Here is a 16,854-nt window from a genome sequence, read left to right on the forward strand (position 1 = left end):
GTAGGGTTCTCTTGGAACCACTGATGCGTGAGCAAGATGGGCAGATTTTCACCATCTGTGAATTATTAAACAAAATACAAATATAAATAAATGTAAACATTACAACAGATTAGTGAAACGTACCCTTCTTGGACTGGACAGAGCGATGCAGCTGGTGTCTTTTTCATTCAAAAAAACATTTGAAAGAAATCGTGCAGCTCTATGCAATCATTTACCGGAAGCAAACTAAACCAGGTTCCAGGTTCCTAAATGCAGTAAAACAGGTAATGCACAATAAGGCAAATGTTTGCTGTATTTATTTTGAAGTGATAAAATTATATTTATTCAAAACTATTCCTTCAGAAATGGAGATCTTCACAGGGAACTACATATTACACAGCAATGGGTACATTTCAAGGAAATCGTGAAATCTGTAATAATCATGAAAAAATTACATCCTAAATTATAAGCACATTTAATGCCAATTTGCTAGGTGGTTCTGATAGCTGTAGAGATGTACACAGCACACAGTAGTGCATACAGACAGGAAACAGTGGGGTATCTCAATAAGAATGAGTTTCAGTATTCATCACACTGGTCTGAGTCACTCTCTAGATACACTGTCCCCAATGTAAACTCTATAACGTGTGACATGCTTTGCCAGCTCATCCCAGACAGCTGTCCTGGAGCACGTGGGCACCCCCTTCAGTCCCTCGAGATGAAGTGCAGGTTGATGGGGCCCCCAGGGATCATGAGGGTGCGTGTTCGGGGCTGAACCTCCCTATCGTTGGGCTCCGGCTGGACCTCAAAATGCTGCATCAGCTGGAAACACAGACATGACACGATTCTATCATTATGACACCTTTGTGTTGACTCCCAGCTTGCGAGATTTACATTGCCAATCTCTGCATGGTCATGAAGCATCACTTTCAAAAGATGGGCAGAATGAAATACATATGCATTAGGTAAATTATATATTTAATATATATTTAAGCAATAAAATCCTTGTATAAAATCATATCTGTCTTGTACTTCCATTCACTATATACAGTGCCTATAGAAAGTCTACACCCCCTTTCAAAATGTTCACCTTTTGTGTATTGTTAATGGAAGAAAGACCCATAAATAAAAAAAAATAAAAAAAGCAATGAGTGAGTAGGGAACAGGTTAACAGCTAACTGCTCTACCTGCTGGAAAGCGGTTATGTCAACTTGAGAATAGTTCCATGTTAGTGAGTTACATAGGTCTGTACAGTACATACAGATACGTAAGTATTCACAGTACATACAATTGCCTCCACTGTATCTCCTTCGCAAGCGATAAAGCATTGATGAAGGTCAACTTCAAATATACAAGCAGTCATGTCTGAACTGTATTTTTCAGGTATTGCAATGGTTTATAGCAACTATACTGTCTCCATCTCCACCCATACAGTCACTTTAAAGCCAAGGTGTTTATTAGGGTGACAGGTAATACCAGGAAATAAAGAAACATGCACGTTACTACCTATTTCTTAAAGTAATAAATTCCCCCTACTTATAATATGAATCATAACCAACAGTATGCCATGAACAGAGGGAGTGAGAGGGAGAGTAGAGAGCCGCTTAACAGAGGAGACAGGGAGAGCAGAGAGGTGCTGAAGAGAGACAGGGAGTCCTCTCTCACCTCCGACAGGAGAGCAGAGAGAAGCTGAAGAAAGACAGGGAGTCGTGTCTCACCTCCGACAGGAGAGCAGAGAGAAGCTGAAGAGAGAGACAGGGAGTCGTGTCTCACCTCCGACAGGGAGAGCAGAGTGGAGCTGAAGAGAGAGACAGGGAGTCGTGTCTCACCTCCGACAGAAGAGCAGAGACAAGCTGAAGAGAGACAGGGAGTCGTGTCTCACCTCCGACAGGAGAGCAGAGAGAAGCTGAAGAGAGAGACAGGGAGTCATGTTTCACCTCCAACTGAGGTTTCAGAGAGAGGACAGAGAGCTGGAGTTCAGAGAGAGAGAGGTGCAGCTGGTTTCTCACCCTGGACAATGCGAAGTACATCTCCAGCTCTGCCACTCTCTTCCCCACGCAGGCCCGCACCCCGACCCCAAAGGGGATAGAGCTGTAGGGGTGGTGTCTGAACTTGCATCCATCCCGCAACCAGCGCTCCGGCACAAACTGCTCCGGCTCGGGGAAGTTGCTCTCATCATGGGACGCAGCGTAGTGGCACAGGTGGAACTGCGTCTGGAACCAGACAGGCACACAGACACACAAATGAAGCACATATGACAAATCAGGCACTGCCAACTCTTACAGAGACTGAGCCCTGGCAGTGATGGGTACAGTACTTCAGTGGCAATACTGTCACAGCAATGGGGTTAGCTATCCCTTACAGAGACAGGGCCCTGGCAGTGATGGGTACAGTACTGCAATGGCAATACTGTCACAGCAATGGGGTTAGCTATCCCTTACAGAGACAGGGCCCTGGCAGTGATGGGTAAAGTACTGCAATGGCAATACTGTCACAGCAATGGGGTTAGCTATCCCTTAGAGACTGGGCCCTGGCAGTGAGTAATGTGTTACTGGTGTCACGCTGTAAGCACTAGTTAAAAGTTAGAATACAGATAAAATATAAAATTCAAGATGATTTTCTGATGGTGTTGTAGTTTTGCTGCTTTAGTCAGAAGCAGTAGCATGCTTGTTTCCTTCACGGGACAGTGGAAAGACATCTTCAAGGCTCCTGTTCCCTGGAGTTGAAACATATTTTAGGGGTGTACACAAACTGTGGTGAAGGGGAAACTAATAAAATAAAATAAAAGAAAGCCAACCACAAAGCATATAGTATAAAACTGAATCCTATTTTATTATAAAACATGATTGTGGGAGTTGTTTTATATTAAATTTTGAAAGTGCTAACTTTGCTGTCAAGCAAACCCTAACTACATGGACTCCAGGTTCTGGAATAAGCCATCTCTCTGCATTGTATTTGGGTGTTCCTACCTGTCGTGGGAACCAATAGTTGTCCAGTATAACTTCATTGTCTACCATCAGACGACCATTTCCTGGCACAACAGGGTACAACCTGTGGAGAAGAGGTGGGTACAAGACACCAGGGAATCAGACTTCCACTCAAAGGACTGCAATGAAATTGAGTCTGAATTGTAAAGCTGTTAACACATTCTACCTGCCAAGTGATTAGAACATGGTACTGCAGCAGTTGCCATGGTTAAAACTTTACAAGCACATAAATATAGTAAGGGAATAATTCAATCATGTTACATTTTAAGTCTTAGTAGTCAGGAGGAAAACATATTCCTTCCAGAAAACTTATTTTTTATTAATATTTATTGCATTTATGTAGTGCTTTTTATACAAAAGTATCGCAAAAGCACTGTACAGTACATAGCAGAAAAAAAGAACAACCCACAATACATTTGTATAGCATGTCACACATACAACTGCTACAGTCACACCATTTAAATAACTGTATATACATAATAATAATAATAATAATAATAATACAAATGCAGCAATTTTAAAGTTATTAAAACCCACTAAGAAAGCCATTTTATAAAAGTGCGTTTTTAGTCGACTTGAAAACTGTAACGGTCCCAGCTTCCCTGACAAACGAAGGCAGAGCATTCCATAATTTAGGAGCTCTACAAGAAAAAGCCCTGCCTCCCGTGTTGCTTTTGTTGACCCTAGGAATAACCAGCAGCTCCGCATCCTGTGATCTCAGAGTGCGGTTTGGAAGATACGGGGTCAGTAACTCCTGCAAATAACTGGGTGTTAATCCATTCAGGGCCTGTAAACTACCAGCAAAATCTTAAAATCAATTCTATACTACACAGGGAGCCAGTGGTAATATGTTCACTTTTCCTGGTTTTAGTCAGATTTCTAGCGGCGGTATTCTGAACAAGCTGCAAGCGAGATACCACACGTTTTAGGACACCAGAAAAAAGTGCATTACAATAATCAATTCTAGATGAAACAAAGGCATGCATTAGTCTCTCGGCATAAGATACGGAAATAACTGGTCTAAGTTTGGCTATATTTCTCAAATGGTAAAAAGATACTTTAGTAACTTCCCTAATATGAGTTTCAAATGAGAGATCAGGATCAAAGATGACCCCCAAACTCTTAATTCCTAGTTTAAATTTTGATGAGAGACTGCAAGGGTCAAGCTCATGTAATCCCACATTACCTTTTAGTTGGTTCTGTGAGCCCACTAGCAGAACCTCTGTTTTATCTGAATTCAACATTAGAACATTCTGTGACATCCAGTGCTTGATATCTGTGAGGCAAGTAGCTAATCACACCCAGACAGAAGAAATTTCTGGCTTTAGGGACAAATATAGCTGGGTAACATCAACATAGCAATGGAAGTTCACTCTGTGTCTGTGGATTGTATCGCCTAACGGTAGTATATATAATGAAAACAACAAGGGACCTAGAAGGGGCCCTGTGGAACACCACAGACAACTTCAGATAATGCTGACTTTACCTCCCCAATAGAGACGAACTGAAACTGAAATCAGACAGATAAGATTTGAACCAGGATAGGACAAGGCCAGACAGTCCTACTGGGCTTTCCAGATGATTCAGTAGCATGGAATGGTTTACAGTATCAAAGGCAGCACTTAGATCAAGAAGAATTAAAACTGATGAAAACCCAAGTCATAGTTTATCAGCAGATTGTTCACAACTTTGACAAGGGCTGTCTCGGTGCTATGTGCAGCACAAAAACTAAACTGAAACTTCTCAAATATACCATTAAGTTAGAAATGTTTGTAATTGAATTGCAAGAGCTCTCTCTAGAGCCTTATCTAAGAATGGTAGGTTGGAGATTGCCCTATAGTTATTGAGGATTTTAGGGTCCAAATTGTGTTTCTTAAGCATAGGCTTTACCACAGCTACCTTAAGTGCTGAGGGAACTATACCGGAGGAAAGTGAACCATTTATAATGGTTTTGTAGGAATCGGATCAAGAGATCATGTAGTAGCTCTCATTGTTGAACTAGCTCTGTCAGTTCCTGTAAGGTAATCAAAGAAAAAGCCCCCATAGTAGCCTTAATAGGTGTAGTTGGTAAAATTGTGCCGGAGTCCTCCTTAATAGAAGGTGTCTGTGGAATCTCATCTCTGATGTATAGTATTTTATTTTTAAAAGAAATGTAAAAATCACCTGTGAGAGGAGCCAATGTCAAGGGTAGAACTATTAAGGGAAGGATTAATTAATTTATCTAGGGTAGCAAAAATAAATCTAGGATTACTTTTACTTGTTTCAATTAAATTCAAATAATTTGATGATCTAGCCAAGCCAGAGCCTTCCTATATTTAACCAGATGGCCCTTCCATGCGATGTAATGAACATGCAATTTAGATTCCTGCCATCTCCATTCTATTTTACAACCCTCATATTTCATCTTAAGAGTTGTATCATTGAACCACATTGAGCTTTTTTCAAAAGAGTTTTGATTGGTGTAACAGTATCTGAGAGTGATGGAGATGAATATAATATTAGTGGGTACACACTGTAGAAGAAAGATAGACAGGACAGAAGAGACGGAGGGGTAGCGCTATACATAAGAAATAGTCTTAAAGCCCGCATGCAGTACTTGCAATAGACACAAAAATAGGAGGAGTGGCAAACACTGATGCAGCAGCATTCAGAACTGGGCAGACACATGGCAAATGACATTTAATAGAGAAAAGTGTAAAGTATTGCATGCAGGCAATAAAAATGTGCATTATAAATATCATATGGGAGATACTGAAATTGAAGAAGGGAACTATGAAAAAGACCTAGGAGTTTATGTTGACTCAGAAATGTCTTCATCTAGACAATGTGGGGAAGCTATAAAAAAAAGGCCAACAAGATGCTCGGATATATTGTGAGAAGTGTTGAATTTAAATCAAGGGAAGTAATGTTAAAACTTTACAATGCATTAGTAAGACCTCACCTAGAATATTGTGTTCAGTTCTGGTCACCTCATTACAAAAAGGATATTGCTGCTCTAGAAAGAGTGCAAAGAAGAGCAACCAGAATTCTCCCGGGTTTAAAAGGCATGTCGTATGCAGACAGGCTAAAAGAATTTAATCTATTCAGTCTTGAACAAAGACGACTATGCGGCGATCTGATTCAAACATTCAAAATCCTAAAAGGTATAGACAATGTCAACCCGGGGGACTTTTTTGACCTGAAAAAAAAGGACCAGGGGTCACAAATGGAGATTAGATAAAGGGGCATTCAGAACAGAAAATAGGAGGCACTTTTTCCACAGAGAATTATGAGGGTCTGGAACCAACTCCCCAGTAATGTTGTTGAAGCTGACACCCTGGGATCCTTCAAGAAGCTGCTTGATGAGAGTCTGGGATCAATAAGCTACTAACAACCAAATGAGCAAGATGAGCAGAATGGCCTCCTCTCGTTTGTAAACTTTCTTATGTTCTTATTTATTTGCAGTCATCTTTCCTATAATATCTATTTATTTTCCAAAAGCAACCCCAGTTGTTTATAAATCCCAGCCCTTCTTGCACACACCAACCACCCAGCCAAGTATTTAAGGCCCTAATTCTACTAAATACTTCATCCCCACAACCAACAACGGGTAGTAGACCTGAGAGAATAATTCTGCATCCTAACTTTTTCAGCTGTCTTTCAGAATTTTCTGTTCTCTATATGGTGGTCTCCCGGCACGCACCATAAACCGACTGCAGCTAGTCCAGAATGCCGCTGCCAGGATCCTTACCAGATGTAAAAAACGTGATCACATCACCCCCCCGTCTTGCCCAGCTGCACTGGCTACCTGTAAAGTTCAGGATTATTTTCATAACTCTCCTGCTCACCTATAATGCCCTTCATCACACGTCCCGAGTACCTCCTCAACCTGCTGACCTGCTATGTCCCTACCCGCAAGCTGACGTCCTGTCACTCTGGCTTGCTTGTTATCCCCAAGCAAAAGTGCACCACACTTGGAGAACGCTCGTTTAGCTTCATAGTTCCGACTCTCTGGCTCTTCATGGAACTCTCTCCCAGCTTTGGTTTGTGATGCTCCCACCGTCGCTTGCTTTAAATCAACTCTCAAGACCCACCTGTTCTCTCTTGCTTTCCATGCTCTTTAAGCCTGATATCTGCTTTCAGCTGCTGTGTTGCTGCTACTGTTTCATTTATTATGTTACTATCATGTATTATGCACTTTCCACTGTATTTAATGTATTAGAAGGTCCCGTTTTTCGCAATTAAAAGAAAAAAATAGATAGACTGTCATTACTCCCACACAGTTTGGGAACCCCTGCCTTATGTCATTTGTACCAGCATGTACAATGACCACAGACTCTCTCTTATGATTTAATAATCTGTGCACTCGATTCAATATCCTTTACTTTTGCTCCAGGGAGGCAGGTAACAACCCTATTTACGGGATCTTTACGGCTAAAATCAATGGAATCACCTACTAACAACACCTCACCCCTGTGTTCATCCACCACTAGGTCATCATTGCTAAATTCTTGGACTCTATTAGCTAGATCAATCTCCTCTCTATGTTCACTGCTCGGCGTCGTCCTCCTCTTCGTACTTTTTCTAACAGTTACCCAGTCCCCACTCACTTCCTGCCTTTCATCCATATTTACCTTCTCAGGTCCCTCTACATGTATTATTATTATTATTATTATTATTATTTATTTCTTAGCAGACGCCCTTATCCAGGGCGACTTACAATTGTTACAAGATATCACATTATACATTATTTCACATACAATTACCCATTTATACAGTTGGGTTTTTACTGGAGCAATCTAGGTAAAGTACCTTGCTCAAGGGTACAACAGCAGTGTCCCCCACTGGGGATTGAATCCACAACCCTCCGGTCAAGAGTCCAGAGCCCTAACCACTACTCCACACTGCTGCCCGTGGAGCTGTACGTGTAACTGTCATGCTGTGGCACTGAAACGTCACATGGAGCAACCGTATTTATAAAGTTAAAATCACAGTCGTTTTCAGTGTCACCGTCAGTATCCAAAACTAACCAAGTGTTATTCATTTTAAAACCGATGGGGGCCAAGGTGTTCTGTTGTCAATTCAACGCTTGTCTTCTTTCTATTCCTTAAGGATATTATCTTCAAGTATTGCTCAGACAGCTTCCAGTCCTGGGTTTGTCAATTACAAATGATGTTTCTCTGTACCTGTTGATTATGCTTCGGATACCACACCTTGAGAATCGAGTGATGTGAGCTATTTACCTATGTAAACCAGTCCGCATGGACAAGTTAACATATACAGTAAATTACTCCTGTGGGCTTACAGTTAATGAAACCTTGAGTTTTTATCTTTTTACCTGATCGTGGGTGATTAATAGTTTTAGTATTTACAGTATTGGAGCAGTGGACATAATGGCCACATTTAAAATCTATCTGGTGGATTAGATAACCATGTAACTGCTTTGTCCACTTTTGGAATAAATGAATGAATCAATTTGTCTTTCATGTTTAGTGCATGGTTAAAAGCAATACAGGGCAGTTTATCTGTTATCGAATTCAAGGAATGATCACTTTTTAGTACCTGCCAATGTTTGAAAAATATTATCGTTAGACAAATAATGAAATTCAGAGGTAAAACACACAGTTAGATCATTTTTAGTGTTTTTAACTTTCTTATTCAGAAGTACCTCTTTAGCTTTGTATATTGTTTCTTTAAGAATACGGTCACCATATCCCCGGGTAATACATTTGGAGTGCATTTCTTCAGATTTAATTTCAAATTCAAATTTACCTTTCGGTATATTTCTTATCAGTGATGAGGATGTTGACTTTTTGCCAGTAACGAATTCCAATCCGTTGGTTTATTGAATACAGCAGTTTGTAAGGTGCTGTTCTTACCTTTAGATATTTCTAAGTCTAACAAATGTATTCTAGATATGAATCTAGATCAGATTCATATTTAAATTGTATATGACTATTTGAGGAATTAATATAATCCACAAAATGATCAAGCCGAGTCTTTGATCCTGACCATAAATAAGATATCATCAATGTACCTAAGCCATAGAGAGATAACGGTAAAAAGATTATTATTGTAGATTAATTTCTCCTCCCAAAATCCCATATACAAATTGGCATAATTGGGAGGAAATGCTGCACCCATTGTTGTACCCTTTATCTGCGAAAAATACTGACCTTCAAACACAAAATAATTGGAATTTAAGCACAAATCAAGTAAATCTATTACATAAATAAAATACACGCAAGGACACACAGACCCAGTATGGAATAACCATACTGGGTCTGTGTGTCCTTGCGTGTATTTTATTTATGTATGATTATTGTTTTCATTTGTATTATTATTATTATTATTATTATTATTATTATTAAGAAGAACATAAGAAAGTTTACAAACGAGAGGAGGCCATTCAGCCCATCTTGCTCGTTTGGTTGTTAGTAGCTTATTGATCCCAGAATCTCATCAAGCAGCTTCTTGAAGGATCCCAGGGTGTCAGCTTCAACAACATTACTGGGGAGTTGGTTCCAGACCCTCACAATTCTCTGTGTAAAAAAGAGCCTCCTATTTTCTGTTCTGAATGCCCCTTTATCTAATCTCCATTTGTGATCCCTGGTCCTTGTTTCTTTTTTCAGGTCAAAGAAGTCCCCTGGGTTGACATTGTCTATACCTTTTAGGATTTTGAATGTTTGAATCAGATTGCCGCGTAGTCTTCTTTGTTCAAGACTGAATAGATTCAATTCTTTTAGCCTGTCTGCATACGACATACCTTTTAAACCCTGGATAATTCTGGTTGCTCTTCTTTGCACTCTTTCTAGAGCAGCAATATCCTTTTTGTAACGAGGTGACCAGAACTGAACACAATATTCTAGGTGAGGTCTTACTAATGCATTGTAAAGTTTCAACATTACTTCCCTTGATTTAAATTCAACACTCTTCACAATATAGCCGAGCACCTTGTTGGCCTTTTTTTTATAGCTTCCCCACATTGTCTAGATGAAGACAAAGTCAACATAAACTCCTAGGTCTTTCATAGTTCCCTTCTTCAATTTCAGTATCTCCCATATGATATTTATAATGCACATTTTTATTGCCTGCATGCAATACTTTACATTTTACACTATTAAATGTAATTTGCCATGTGTCTGCCCAGTTCTGAATGCTGTCTACAGTGTTTGCCACTCCTCCTATTTTTGTGTCGTCTGCAAATTTAACGAGTTTGCTTACTATACCAGAATCTAAATCATTAATGTAGATTAGGAATAGCAGAGGACCTAATACTGATCCCTGTGGTACACAATAAGTACTGTAAAACAAATAAAAACAGCGCAAGTCAAGACTCAAACCGGTCCACTGGTCCTGGACCAGGGATGGTATCGCTGTTTCTTACCACAATACCACCTTTGAACTGATTCTGAACGGTGATTAACCGAGCAGACAGTAAAATGAACCAAGATGAACGATCAGTTCACAGCCGCACGGTGCCTGAGCACTAGAGCTGTGCTGTACAGTACCTCTCAAGGCACGGTTCAGTGAGTTACACTCAGTGGTTGTACACTTGGTTGATACCTTTGGTCCGGTCAGGTGGTACACTGTACGATATGATTCGGGTACCCAGGTGCAGTAACCTCATATACCGAGACCAAGGCGGCACGAAACACTGCGGGAAAGATGGCAAGCAATCAGATCCAACGCAGAGCTGAGCCCAGCAACTGCTAGTGAATCGGAGTGGTAACCTCGTTCGATGTACAGAATACCGGCAGGAACGGGAGCAGGCCTGGACCCACAGTTACCACGGGAGCGATCTATAGGGAAGCCCACCTACAGCGCTCTGGTTAATCCAACAGTCCAAAAACTATGGAAACCTATTGGAGTCCTAACAGTCTTCACATTAACTGCAATTAAAAAGCATTACAAAATCCCAATAAACACAGAGGGAGAAAACTGCAAGCTGTAAGGAAATTTGATAGTCCATATTAATACATTGTTTGTATGGTACTTTCAATAGAGAGATATTGAGCACAGAGTTTAGGTGGGGTATTTTGGAATGCAAAGTGTGTCTCAGTACATTGCAGTTTGACTAGATAGGACCATTTATGGGCATTTGTGGAAAGGGTCTCTGTTCTGTTCTGTTTTGGTTGCATGGGGGAATGGGAGAATCTCAAAAGAATCTACAGATGCAAAGGAATGTTTGTGAGGCTTGGCGACTGGCCACGTACACAGGTTTAGGTGGGCAGGGTCTCAAATGATGTCATTATAGGGGAGTGTTCCATGTTATTAAAAAGTGACTGCAGCCATTGTCTGTTGCACAGATTCCACCCACTTTGACCCAGAGCATTTGTCTCTGCTTTCTTCAAATAGTTATATTCTTGTATTACACCAACAAACATATTTTTGACTTTCACTAATATTGTTTTTCAGTTTTCATCAGTTTTTCCCTACAAAGCAGAACTAAATGTGACAACGAGACACTGAGGGAGAAAACTGAAAGCAGTTTTAACCCGAAGCATGCGTCTCGGTCCAACCGTATTTCTGTGAAAGGAAACAGAAAAATACACACGAGAAACAGTAAACACTTGATTACCATTAATTAGGTATCATTAGGTATTATTTTCATAATAAAAAAACAACCTTTTTATTTTCAACTTCAACGAAGTTAGCAGCCTGAGAGAGAACACAAGTACAGACTTAAGTTATTCGATCCCGGTGAAGGGGCGAAGGAGCTTCTGGCTTCACACGTGGCACAAGGCTGCTAAGGGACGAACGAAAACCACGGCTGAGTCCACAATACGTGCAAATAGCAATTACTATAAAACACGTAAATATAAATCGCATATTCAACACTTATCTGTTCGGAGTCTTGCTCGTCTCAAGTCAGATGAAAGGAAAAATGATGAGGAGATCTGTGTTGCAGTATATTTATGCCCTCGGGGGCAGGCATGACTGCGTCACAGGCTCTGACGAGCAGTCTTTGTTATATCTATTCAGGTTACAGGGTCTTTAAGGATAAATACCCATGAGGTAATGGTTACATTTCGTACTTGATAGGGAATGAAAGGTACGCATTACATTTTGGGGTTCAATATGGAGGTTTGAAGAGTTACAGAAATAAATTAATACAAAACTAAAAATGTACAGTACATTTAATAATGATCATGCGTATTATAACAATTAACATTTCAATCATCATCAATCATTTTTTGTACTTATTCCTCAATGTGAAAGTGTGGTGGAGTCCCTATGTTGCAGCCAAATCCGTTACAACACACTTACCTCAGGATATATCTGCCAACACAGAATATCTGTAAGCTTGAGAAATATTTTAGACAGATACTACCCTTATGGAAATGTAATATGCACAAAATATATTACAGAATATAGTATAGGTCTGACCGTGCACTCGCTGCAGTGCTGTGTGTTGCAAAGGATTGTGGGAAGCGGGAGGTACTGTTGTTTGCTGGGGATTTGGGGTTTTATAATGCTCTGTAATTGCTGTTGTGCAAGTGTGTTGGTTTTGTGTTGTTAATGGTGCTTTATGTTACCATAGGTAGTTGTTTGTGTTCCTATGGTGGGCTATGCTCTTTCCAGACTTGCTTGTCTCTTTGACTTATTACACTATGCATTACTAGCAGCTGATAAGGGTGATAAGTCTTAAGAACATAAGAAAGTTTACAAACGAGAGGAGGCCATTCAGCCCATCTTGCTCGTTTGGTTGTTAGTAGCTTATTGATCCCAGAATCTCATCAAGCAGCTTCTTGAAGGATCCCAGGGTGTCAGCTTCAACAACATTACTGGGGAGTTGGTTCCAGACCCTCACAATTCTCTGTGTAAAAAAGTGCCTCCTATTTTCTGTTCTGAATGCCCCTTTATCTAATCTCCATTTGTGACCCCTGGTCCTTGTTTCTTTTTTCAGGTCAAAGAAGTCCCCTGGGTCGACATTGTCTATACCTTTTAGGATTTTGAATGTTTGAATCAGATCGCCGTGTAGTCTTCTTTGTTCAAGACTGAATGATTCAATTCTTTTAGCCTGTCTGCATACGACATGCCTTTTAAACCCGGGATAATTCTGGTTGCTCTTCTTTGCACTCTTTCTAGAGCAGCAATATCCTTTTTGTAACAAGGTGACCAGAACGGAACACAATATTCTAGGTGAGGTCTTACTAATGCATTGTAGAGTTTTAACATTACTTCCCTTGATTTAAATTCAACACTTCTCACAATATATCCAAGCATCTTGTTAGCCTTTTTTATAGTTTCTCCACATTGTCTAGATGAAGACATTTCTCAGTCAACATGAACTCCTAGGTCTTTTTCATAGTTCCCTTCTTCAATTTCAGTATTTACCATATGATATTTATAATGCACATTTTTATTGCCTGCGTGCAATACTTTACACTTTTCTCTATTAAATTTCATTTGCCATGTGTCTGCCCAATTCTGAATGCTGTCTGATCATTTTGAATGACCTTTGCTGCTGCAACAGTGTTTGCCACTCCTCCTATTTTTGTGTCGTTTGCAAATTTAACAAGTTTGCTCACTATACCAGAATCTAAATCATTAATGTAGATTAGGAATAGCAGAGGACCTAATACTGATCCCTGTGGTACACCACTGGTTACCTCGCTCCATTTTGAGGTTTCTCCTCTAATCAGTACTTTCTGTTTTCTACATGTTAACCACTACCTAATCCATGTGCATGCATTTCCTTGAATCCCTACTGCGTTCAGTTTGAGAATTAATCTTTTATGCTGGACTTTGTCAAAAGCTTTCTGGAAATCTAAATAAACCATGTCGTATGCTTTGCAGTTACCCATTTTCAATGTTGCATCCTCAAAAAAGTCAAGTAGATTAGTTAGACACGATCTCCCTTTCCTAAAACCATGCTGGCTCTCTTTTTGTGGATCGGTATTACGTTTGCATTTTTCCAGTCTGTCGGTACAACCCCTGTGTCAAGAGACTGTTGCATGATCTTGGTTAGCGGTTTGTAAATAACTTCTTTCATTTCTTTGAGTACTATTGGGAGGATCTCATCCGGCCCAGGGGATTTGTTTATTTTAAGAGCTCCTAGTCCCTTTAACACTTCTGCCTCTGTTATGCTAAAGTTATTTAAAACTGGATAGGAACAGATCAGCATGTGGGGCATGTTGTCCGTGTCCTCCTTTGTAAAAACCTGTGAAAAGTAATCATTTAATATATTTGCTATTTTTTTTTCTTCATCTATGATTTTGCCATTTGTGTCTCTTAGACATTTAACCTCCTCTTTGAATGTTCTCTTGCTGTTATAATATTGGAAAAATATTTTGGAATTGGTTTTAGCCCCCTTAGCAATATTGATTTCTATCTCTCTCTTGGCCTTTCTAACTTCTTTTTTGACTTGTGTTTGCAGTTCCAAGTACTCTTTCTGTGTACTTTGTTTTTGGTCCCTTTTAAACGCTCTGTAAAAGTGCCTTTTTTCGCTGAATATTTTTTTTAATTGATCTATTAAACCATTTTGTTTCAGATTTAGATTTGTCTACTTTTGGGATGTAATTGTTTTGCGCCTCTAGTACTACATTTTTAAAAAAGAACCATCCTTTTTCTGTGGATGTTTTCTCTATTTTACTCCAATCTACTTCTATTAGTTTCTGTTTCATACCTTCGTAGTTTGCTTTTCTAAAATTGTAAACCTTAGCTTTAGTCATTACTTTTGGGGTTTTAAAAAATATTTCAAATGAGACCATGTTGTGATCGGAGTTCGCAAATGGCTCTCTGACCTCTGTTTTAGTTATTCTGTCTTCATTACTTGAAAATACTAAGTCAAGGCATGCCTCCCCTCTAGTCGGTGCCTTGACAAATTGCGTTAGGAAGCAGTCATTTGTCATTTCCACCATTTCAATTTCGTCCATCGTGCCCCCCGTCGGGTTTTCCCATTTTATATGGGGGAAGTTGAAATCCCCCATTAGTATGGCTTCTCCTTTTCTACACACATTTCGAATGTCATTGTATAACAGATTATTTTGCTCAGCGTCTGAATTTGGCGGTCTATAGCATGCTCCTATTATTATGCCCTTTGAATTTGTGTCCATTATTCTGACCCATATTGATTCTGCATTGTTTTCTTTGTCCTGATTTAACACCTGGGCTTCAAGACTATTTCTTATGTATAGTGCTACCCCTCCATCTCTTCTGTCCTGCCTGTCTTTCCTATACAGTGTGTACCCACTAATATTATATTCGTCTCCATCACTCTCAGACAACCAAGTTTCTGTAACACCTATCACGTCGTAGTTACTTGTTAGTGCAGTAGCTTCAAGTTCTAACATTTTGTTTCTGAGACTTCTAGCATTAAGATAAATACATTTAATAGTTGTCTTACCTGAGTTGTTGCCCTTGTTTTGATGTGGTCTCCCTTCTGTTCTTTTGTTTTCTCCCCCCTTCCTTTCTAGTTTAAATGCTTCTGAACCTCCTCAAGGATCCTTTCTCCGAGTAGATTTGTTCCCTTTCTGTTTAAGTGCAGTCCGTCCCACCTGTATAGATAGTCCTTGTTGTAGAATGTGCTCCAATGTTCAAGAAAGGTGAAGCCTTCCTGTGTGCACCACGATTTCAGCCATGCATTTTGATTTTGTATTTCCAGCTGTCCATATGGTCCTTTGCAAGGCGCCGGCAGTATCCCAGAAAATACCACAGTTTTGGTCTTGTCTTTTAATTTCCTTCCTAGCTCTCTGAATTTGTTTTGCAGGGATCTTGGTCTGTCTCTTCCAATGTTGTTTGTACCGATGTGGACGACTACTACCGGGTCGTCTCCTGTTCGTTCTAGGAGCCTGTCCACGTTCTCAGTGATGTGCTTGACTGAGGCTCCTGGAAGGCAGCACACTGTTGTAGTAAGGGGGTCCAAACTGCGAACTGAACTTGCTTTGTTTCTCAATATGGAGTCCCCAACAATCATGACCTCCCTTCTTTTTGCTGCCTGGCCAGCACTGTTTATAGGGTCTTGGATGTTGTTTCTTTTGTTATCTTGATGTTTGTTTTGGTAATCTAAATGTTGAAGTGGCTCAAATGTGCTGGATGTCTGGATTTCTGGTGGTTGTGTTTGACGAAGTTTCTTTTTTTCCCTGCTTCTGCCTATCTGTACCCAGCTGTTTCGACACTCTTCCATCTCCCTGGTGGCTTTCAGTCTGCTAGGAGTGCAGACTTCCATGACTTGTAGGTGTGTCAGCTCCTCAAGTTCCTGTTGCTGTCTCATTTCCTCCAGCTCCTTTTCTAGCAGGCTTAATCGCTGAAGCAAGTCCTGGATCGTGCAGCACTTTACACAAACTTGGTTAAGCTCTGTTGGGTTTTCTCGGATTTCCTACATCATGCAGTTGTCACAGATTACTGGCTTGAAGACCATTTTTTTTGGAAGTTTAGTTTAGCTTCTGCAGTTGTCAACCTGCTTTCAAACTGCTTCTAACTGCGTTGTACTTGTTCACGACTGTACTTCTCCCACGATGTCGCTTCCACACGCTGTTGCTGGGAAGCCTGGCTGTCTTTTGTTTGTGTTTGTTCTGCGGGCTCCACCCCTCCCCCGTGTCTCAGAACGCCGCGGGATTTGAATCAGCTGCTCAGAGTTTCAGCTTATCAGAAAAATACACGCAGCTGCAAGGCTTTAAGCTGCAATGTTTTCTGATTAAAGCAACTCCAGATTTAAAGATGTAATTCCTCCTTTCTGCTTCTAACTGTGTTGTACTTGTCCATGACTGTACTTCTCCCACGATGTCACTTCCACAACTCAAAAAAAGGATAAAAAGAGCAGTTCATTTGTCCTTGCCTCTTCAGTGACCACCACACACACACACACACACACACACAGCTGCATGTGGTCCAAAGCCAGGTTATCGCTGCGCTGCACCCTAGTGCAGCACCGTGCGCTTTCATGGACTGTGCTCCTGACTGC

The 16,854-nt window shown here is 40.3% G+C and overlaps 1 protein-coding gene across 1 annotated transcript in view; it reads right to left on the reverse strand.

Annotated features, from left to right (window-relative positions):
• Positions 1-279: 279 nt before the first annotated feature.
• Positions 280-16,854, reverse strand: part of LOC117404073 (sterol 26-hydroxylase, mitochondrial-like) — a 79,745-nt gene continuing 63,170 nt past the window's right edge. Inside the window, exons 7-9 of the mRNA XM_034006751.3 lie at positions 2,949-3,030; positions 1,989-2,192; positions 280-801 (exon numbers count right to left, since the gene is read on the reverse strand). Coding sequence (XP_033862642.1) covers positions 685-801; positions 1,989-2,192; positions 2,949-3,030 — 403 coding nt within the window. The 3' untranslated portion in view covers positions 280-684. The remainder of the gene's footprint in view (positions 802-1,988; positions 2,193-2,948; positions 3,031-16,854) is intronic.

The sequence above is a fragment of the Acipenser ruthenus genome, chromosome 10, assembly GCF_902713425.1.
Source record: "Acipenser ruthenus chromosome 10, fAciRut3.2 maternal haplotype, whole genome shotgun sequence".
Lineage (NCBI taxonomy): Eukaryota > Metazoa > Chordata > Actinopteri > Acipenseriformes > Acipenseridae > Acipenser > Acipenser ruthenus.